Genomic DNA, 8328 nt, shown 5'->3' on the forward strand with positions numbered 1-8328 from the left:
GCTAGACGGGCATCAAACGGCGCCCCGAGACAGGACTGTCGAGGGGACCGGAGGAGATGGCAGGTCGAGACCCACCTCCCGCACGGCGATCCCCCTCACCCCAGTGCTCCCACGTCCGGCAGCCCCGTGGGAAGCAGCCCGACTCCCAGCGCCCAGGGGGGTGAGAAAGAGGAGCAGAGGCTGCCGGGACAGGCACCGAGACTCGGGCGTGCTGCAGGACAGACAGGACCCGGCCTGAGTCAGATGTGTGCAGCGCGCCCCGACAGCGGCTGGCGGGCAGAGAGTCCCCCCCCGGAAGCCCCGCGCCTCCGCTCGCTTCCCCGGAAAACGCCTGCCACGGATCCCAGTAAGAGCAAGTTGGGGATTTGGAAATCTCCGCTCCGTCGGTCGCACGAAGGCTCTGAGTTTTCACTCCAGGGCTCGCGGCTTCAGACAGAATCAGTGCCGGCTTTCCACTCGGGGCTGCTGGTTTGAAGACGCTGCTTCTCGGAGTGTTTGTGTCTGTCGGTGCCTGAGGGTTTGGCTACATCAGCGTCCCCGGATCATTTCAGCTCGGTGGCCGTGAGACTCCCATCAGGGAGCTGTTTGAGGACTGGAAACTCTCCTTCGCCAATGCTCGGAGCACATCCGTCCCTTCTAGATGCCCAGCAGCCCCGAGGAGAGGCAGAGTGTCCACAGGACCCACGGCGTCGAGACAGCATAGACGAGTACCGAGGCCCCGGCTGGAGCCGCGGGCAAGTCACCCACTCAGTAAAGGGGGGACCGCTGCTTGTGCCCGTAGGGAGAGGACAGGAGGAAAACCAGCTGGACCAGCCGGGCTGGGCTCCAGCAGGCGGCTCACCGGCAACACGGGCTCGTGGGTCTGAGAAGACGAGGACCAGACGGACATACAGTGAGCAGGCGAGACACCACGAGAGCTGTCCGGGGAGGGCCGGAGCCCGTGGGCACAGACGGCGAGCTCGGGGAGCAGACAGCGCCAAGTCCAGGGGGAACTTGGACTGCGAGGCAGGGGCCCGGTCGGAGGGAGACCACGCACAGAACGGAGTACACACGGGTGGTCTGCTCTGAGCCCCCCGGGGCAGGATCTCGAGACCAGGAGGGGGCCACGGTGCCAGCCGGACAGCCACAGAGCGTGCAGACGGACGTCTCTCGGCTCCAGAAGGACAGATACGAGAACGGGAACATACCCGCAGGCAGAAAATAACCGGCGGGAAGCTGGGCCGGCCAGGCGAGACGAGCGGTGTCAGGAGACGAGCCGCCCCGCAGCGGGGCCGGCGGTGGGGGGTGGGCATGAACGCGGGATGCATCAGTCGTGTCTGCTGGACCCCGCCCGTGTGAGGCTGAGAAGCTCGGCAGCCCGGGCAGGTCACCCGGTGGGGTCATCCGGGAGCCCTGCGGGGCTGTCTGGGGAGCGTGACCCTGATGGCCGTGCTGTCACATGTGTGGGCTTACCCCCGCGGACGCATGTCACGGGGGCTCCAGGCGGCTGTGTCACCCGCAGACACGGCACTTCGTCACCTTTGACCTTCAGAGTCATTGCCCTCGTCTGCGCTGTTTCATGTCACATGATGCACCGGTCGTCTTCCTCCCTTCTCTGCCCTCCCCTCCCCTCCCCTCCGTCTTCCTCACTCTCCCCTCCCCTCCCCTCCCCCCATCTGCGTCGTGTAAACGGGGGCTCCTCCGCACGAGGGCTTCGGTGGCACGTGCCGCGGTCAGGTTCCAGCTCCCGCAGAGCAGGTGGCTGCTGCCGAGCTGGGGGCCCAGGGTCAGCTCGCCCAGCAGAAACGTCACTGTCACCGCCAGCCCCGTACTGAGCGCCTGACGTGCTCCCTGCGTTCCCACTCCAAGCGCACGCGCACAGCTTGAGGGGCAAAGGGAGCAGCCGGCCCGTGCTTCTCTGTGGCGGACACACCTGTTCTCTTCGGCCTGGTCTCGTGGCGTGCGAGGGACTTCGAGCTCCTGCTGGAAACTCAAGCCTCAGAGAGAAGCGTGTCCCTGCCCCCTAGAGCTCCAACCTGAGCCGGGGCCCACGGAGCCACGTGGGTTTTCAGCTCGCGCTGGGTCTCTCCCAGCCCGCCGTCCCTCCGGGCCCAAGGGCACCTGCCGCCTTGGAAGAGGCGGGGACCCCAAAACCAGGAGCCTGTTTTCCTGCACGTGGGGCCCTCCTGTGCGGCTGCTGCCGGCGCACAGAAAGACCAGGCCCACGGCCGCCAACAGCAAAGCTAGGTCGCCGGTGTCCTGCTTTGCCGTCAGTCCGGCTCTGGAAAGTGACTCGGCCCTGTGAGCGGGAGGGAGCTCAGGGAATGGTGGCAGGTGACGCAGCGCTGTCCCTGGTTTATTCCCGCAGCCACCCTGGAGGCCACGGGCGAGGGTCCCGGCAGAGCCAGGCGCTCCCCCAGAGGCTTCCCGATAAGACGCGGCTGTTCCAGAGACGGCCTGGCCAGCCTCCCAGTGCCGGGGCCCCGGAGATGCTCACCGGGCTTTCAGGGTCCCCTGCATGGCCCTCCAGGACCCAACCCCCACCCAGTGTCTTCACCATCGTGGGTCCCCTTATCTGTCTTCCGTTTCTGATTCGGGTGTCTTACGATTGGACTCATTTCATTTTAAACGTTATTCATCCCAGAAACGGTGGGCTGAACTCCGTCCTCGCAGCCTCAGCTCCAGGAGCGCGGCGTCCGGGGGCCTCGGAGTCTTTTCTGTCCTGAAGGAGCCTCAGAGTCCCCACGGGCAGCCCGGCAGGTGGCGTGGGGGCCGCCTCTCCCGACGCAGGCTCCTTCCCCGTGGTAACCGCCTCTCCTCTTCGTTTGGGTGCAGTTTCTGATCCGCCTCATGCACAAGGAGCTGAGCTGCCCGGGGTCCGCGGCCGGGGACCAAGTTCTGTAAGTGCGCCCCGCCCCGACTTCCCAACAGCAGGTCCGAGGCCGCTCTGCTGAACCCACCCACTGACCCGGACTTCGCTTGTCTCATTCACGCTCGTTTTTCCCAACGTTGGGGTGGCAGTGGCCATCCTCCCTCCCCAGAATCTGGGAGAAACGTCAGGGGAATTGCCTTCTTTGTTGTCTGGGAGCTGCGGCTTTGTGACAGAGAGAGTCCCCGCCGCGGGTGTCCTGCTCGCGCTCCTGTCTTCCATCCTCTGGCCCCCGGGGCTGCCCCCTCCACGTGGCTTCGGAGACCCTGGCGGGAGGGAGAGAAACTGGCTCGGCAGGGTTTGCACGTCCGGCCCGGACGCAGCGTCTGGCCTGCGACCGTCGGTGGCCATGTCACCAGCTGCCCTTTTCTCCTCCTCCAGGTTCAAGGAACACTGACCCCTCGAGTCCCCTGGAGGGAGGCTGGGCCAGTCCTTCACACACTGTCAAGGAAAAGTTCAAATAAAGGATCCTGTGTTGGAAAGAATGGTTTACCCTTGCGTTTTGCACACACACCTGGAAAAGACACAAAAGCCACCCTGAGAAGTCCCGGTCCTATTTCGGGCGAGCCATGGGACTCACGACGGCTACGAGGAGGTGCGGGAAGTGCCGTGTCCACAGTGGAGCCTGGGACGCACGGCGGGCACCCGGCAGCTGCTCGGGACCGGCGGGGGAGGGGGTGCTCGGGAGCCGGGGTCTCTCAGGGCTCTCTCAGGTGTCTCGGTCCGGAGTGTGAGAGCGGGTGAGCGCCGCGCTGGTGGGGACCAGATCCCGCAGCGGGTGCCCGAATGCAGCCAGCGCAGAGCCCAGCCCCTGGGACGACAGAGGAAACCGACGCCTGGATCAGACACCAAGACGGAACTCAGAACCGTCCCAGCGCCCAGAGGACCGTCGTGGCATCTCCTCCGGCTCTGCGGGCCCGAGCTCTAGCCGGCGGGAAGCAAGCAGCCGTGAAGCCGACCAGAGGCCCCGGGAGTGCCGGCCGGGACACCCGGACACGTCTGGGGTCCGAGCTCCGAGGCTGCCACTGCTGCTGTCCCTGCTGCTGTCCCTGCAGGTCTCGGGGATGACGTGGCTGGGGGGCGGGCGGGCACCCAGACACCCGGGACTGTCTCTAGTGACGTAGCACCAGTGCGGGTTTATTTATTGAAGATGTGGTATGTGTTCCAGAAGTTTTAGAAACATACATGGCATTTTTATTTATGAAGATCACCTGACTCTCCTCTGGCCACTTGCTTTCCCACTTGTTGCCAGGTAAATACTCACCTGCTCTTTGAAATAAAATAGTCTTTTTTAAAAACAGTTCAAACAGAATGTTGATTGCGTCTGCTCCCGTTTCCACTGTTAACAAAAGAGAACGCCACACGCTGCGTGTTCTTGTTTTCCAGGGTCGGACACCGTCCCGAGTTCTGCGGCTGGAAGCTGGGGCCGTTTCCAGCAAAGCAGGGGCCACCCTGCTCAGGAGCGGGGTGAGCCCAGGCGCCGGCAAACAGAGTCGGGCTATTTTGAAAATCATGCAATTTAAGGGACATTCCGAGATTTGTCCTCAATGCACGGGAGGACAGGGCTGCACCAGAAATTGCACAGAGCGGGGCAGGCTCTCAGAGCCTCTCCCCAGGCACAGGCAGCGGGCGCCTTCCCGGTCTGCATGCCTGGGCCACGGCACAGAGCACCACCGGCGGAAATCCAGTCCGGTTCCCTGCCGTCCCCACGGAGGCCTCTCCACCGGGCTCTCTGCAGAAGGACCAGAGAGATGAGGACTCTCCTGGGGGCCGTTGTCCTCCCCAGACAGGCTCACTGTGTAATAGCTTACACTTACACGCTGGAAAGTTGCCCTGGTAACTGGAGTGCGGTTTCAGTAAGCACAGAGTGCACCGTGCCATTCCTCATGCCGGGCTCGCCCCGCTCACGGCGGTCCCTGCCCCTCTGGTTCCTTCTGTCTCGTGTTGAGTTTGCTGTTCACCTCGAGCCCACAGGCTGGGTCACTCCTTTTTGCCTTCCTTCCCCGTCCTGGGCTTAGGCACCCGCCCCACCTGGCCCAGTACCGACGTTCGCTGTGTCCCCGGCAGCGTCCCGCTCACCCCGCAGCCTATGTGCCGGGGCTCCAGCTTCAGCATCGACAACACAGAGAGGGCAGAACTGGACGCAAATGTGCGTTCGCGGATGCGCAGAGAATCCTTCCTAACGACATGCCAGAGCCCGCTGCTCCCTGCCCCGAGGAAGGATCTCCTGAGGCCTGAACTCGGTCCTATTCCCGGGGCAAGGCCTTTAGTCCATGCCCGCCCCAACCCCTGTTAAAGCACAGCCGCCAGCCGGGGTGGTTCGGCCACAGGACGCTTTGGGGTGATTATTTTTCCCGACTCTGGGGGCTGGGGTATTAGTCTCCACAACCCGCAGAGGAAAGGCCACTCTGCACCCCCGAGCCTGCGGGGGGAACCCATCCTGCCTGTTGAGATGCGGAGTCGACATCGGAAAGCGAGGGATCCGCGCAGCTTTGTGCGAGGCAGTTCAGCTGAGACAGCGGGAGCCGTGGATGGAGGACATGGAGGACTCGTGCTCGCTGTTGAAGGAGAAGGCATCCGGTCTAAGCCCAGAAGATTCGCTTCTGCTAGTAGCAGCCGTGCCACATGCGGACTCGTGTTCTCGTGGGAATGGGACCCTGCCCTCCCTGAGTTCTATTCAAATCCCGAAAAGATTTTCTGTTCAAATCTGGGGGACGGGGGAGGCACCCGGGACACCTGAAATGCTAGCCTGTGGCAGGCGCTGGAGGACCCACCGGAGCAGAGCCCTTCCGAGGCAACGCGCCTGGGAGCTCCCCCTCCCTGTCAGAAATCAGAACCGCCTCTCCCGCTGCCTGAGACCCAATAAAACAAATTAAATAAAACAAATTACTAGAAAAACTACTAAAGAAAAATTACTAGAAAACTGAACTAGAAACACAAGTCCTAATGCCTGCTGGGTTGAACAGACATCGTGCCAGTTGCTGTAGGGTTGTAAATGCTTCCTCGGGTCTCTATGTGGGGAACATTCACAGTCGGTGGCCGGCAGTGGCCCCGGGCCGACTGCACCTGGAGCAGGAGAGAGCCCCGCCGAGCCGGTGGCCGTGTGCTGGGTACTGGCCGGGGTGCTGGGGTCCGGCGTGCTGCGAAGGGAGTGGCTTGGAGGCTGCGGGTGCAGTGCACGGGGGATGCTGTGAATTCCTCACGGAGTGCCCCATGGAGTGTCCCCAAGAGGCCACAGCGCCTGCCTCCCAGGGTAACCCCGGGCCTGCCAGGCTCGGGAGTGCAGGCAGCCGAGCTGGCAGGTGTGTCTCTCGGAGCAGGGCCAAGACCCCATGAAAACGTGGGCCCTTTGCGCAAAGCCCGGGGAAAGGTGCTGTTCAAGGTGCTGAAACAGTCCCTGCTTCTGCTCTAGGAGGTGGTGGGGGCGGTAGGAGGTGGGACCGTGGGGACAGGTGGGGAGCGGCTGGGCTCCTCCCCCAGGACCCGCTCCACTATGCCGCCTGACTTGTCAGAAACCACAGCGCGGAGACGACGGTACTCAGACCGTCAGCACAGCAACTGCGGAGCATTGAACCCCAGGCACGGGCTTCCCGGAGCAGAGCCCGTGTGGCTGGAGGGTCACATGCCAGGACGCTGTCCCACAGACACTGCGCCCAGACAGAACGGAGACTGATGGGGCTGGGCTGCTCCTAGCTTGTCTCTGACGGCGCAGGCCGGTGTGTGGGGGCAGTGGTGGCAGGAAGGCGGGGGTTGCTCCCTCGGTCTCCCTTCCCTGAGGGTCCTGCCTTCATACCATGCAGCCAGTTCACGTTCTGTGCCACCCCGTGAGCTTCCTTTCCAGCATGTTCCACACACTCTTCCCACCGACGGTTCGGCTCCAGGCTCTGAGCTGGTCCTGCAAAGCCCGGCCGTCAGGCTCCAGACAGTCAACCCCCTTCCCTGACCGTTCACCAGCCAGCGTGGGGTCACGGCCACCGAAGGCTCGTCCTTTGTGTGTCTGGGGCTGCCGGCCCTGTTCCCGTCCCCGGGCCTGTCCCCCTGCAGCGCAGAGCTGCAGGCCAACGCAGAGACACTTCACTGAGTCCTTGCGAGGGCAGAGGTCTGCGCGCCGCGGGGACCTTCCCGGGCCTGACAAGGGAGCCAGGCTCCATCAGGCTCCGGACACCACGGAGGAGCCGCACGCCTCACAAACGTGAATCCCAACTAACCGAAATCCCAGGACGGGGCAGGAACATCCCCTTCACACTCACACCCTAGGACCGCGTGAGTCCCTCAAAGAGCCCTGTCCCTGCTGAGCCGCTGCAGGCCCTGCCGTGGGCAGAGGGGCTGCGTCCTGCCCCTGAGGAGGCAGGCAGGGGCGGGGCTGGCAGGCTCAGTCGTCCTGGCGGGCAGGGGAGGGGCTGGGCAGCACCTCGGCTTGTTAATGCCCCAGACGGCCCGGCCTCGGTTTGAGGTTCTAACCTGAGGCCTGAATCAGATACTCTGTGATCTGTCAGAGCTCGTTCGACCTGTCCCGAAGGCATTTCGGGTGGATGGGCCCCGAGTGGAGGCACAGAGAGGTCGCCGGTGCTCACGGCCTGAAGCGGGTCAGGGTCTCGGCCGTGGCGTCCACACGGCTCGCTGATCGGCTCCGAGTCCAGCAGAAGGAGCGGCTTGTGCCCCAGCCCCGAGAGCTTCCTTAGTGTATTTTCAGACGGACGTGAGAGTCACGTAACACCGCAAAGTGTGTCCTTCCGTGGCTTTCGGTGCCCACATGTTGTGCGACCACAGCTCTCAAGTCTCAGAGCTCGTCACCACCTTGGGCCCCGGTGGTCACACCCCACCCCTCTCCCCCAAGACCTTCACATTTAAAATGAAGGTTTCCTAATGGATTGGCTCAAGGGCCCCTTTTAGCCCCAAGATGTTGGAGCCAAGTGTCTGCAAACTAGCACTTTCTCTCTTCAGCGGCTAATTCACTCACTCGATAAACAGACATTAGGAAGAAACCGGTGGGCGTGAGAGCGTGGTGTCCCATCACACTGTCCTGGCTCCTCTGAGAAGCCTCGCGGGGGACCATGGTCGGAGTCTGCTGACCCCGGGAGACCTCCCCGAGCCGTTGCTGTCCCCAGATCCGAGTCCCACATAGGCCACGAACAGCTCTAGTTTCTCCCTCCCACACCCACCAGCCTTCGCCATGGCTTCATTCCCCCATGGCCACACCTCCCCCGGCACCAAAGCGTCCATCGAGGCTTCTGTGCACGCGGGTGGGAGGGACACGTGCACGGAGGCTGCACTTTGCACCGACTTCCTGGGAGCCGGACGCTCCGAGTCGCACGGCACAGTTTCCCCGCACGTTCCAGAGCGGTGCGCACCGACCCGTAAGGACTAAGACCTCGGTGTGTGCCTTGCCTGCACGGAGAGCCACCCGGCTCGGTAGGATC

The 8328-nt window shown here is 63.4% G+C and overlaps 1 protein-coding gene across 9 annotated transcripts in view; it reads left to right on the plus strand.

Annotated features, from left to right (window-relative positions):
- SLC37A1 (solute carrier family 37 member 1) overlaps positions 1-4193 on the plus strand; it is a 58813-nt gene extending 54620 nt beyond the window's left edge. For 4 of the 9 annotated variants that reach the window (XR_006817997.1, XR_006817996.1, XR_006817998.1 and 1 more), the window contains 2 exons: positions 2624-2879; positions 3290-4193. Coding sequence is in view for 5 of the 9 variants with exons in the window: in XM_046001916.1 (XP_045857872.1) it covers positions 2815-2879; positions 3290-3305 (81 nt within the window). In the remaining 4 variants the exon portion in view is untranslated. The other 5 variants (XM_046001916.1, XM_046001917.1, XM_046001919.1 and 2 more) reach the window with 2 other exon arrangements.
- The last annotated feature ends 4135 nt before the right edge of the window (positions 4194-8328 follow it).

Source organism: Meles meles, chromosome 4, assembly GCF_922984935.1.
Source record: "Meles meles chromosome 4, mMelMel3.1 paternal haplotype, whole genome shotgun sequence".
NCBI lineage: Eukaryota > Metazoa > Chordata > Mammalia > Carnivora > Mustelidae > Meles > Meles meles.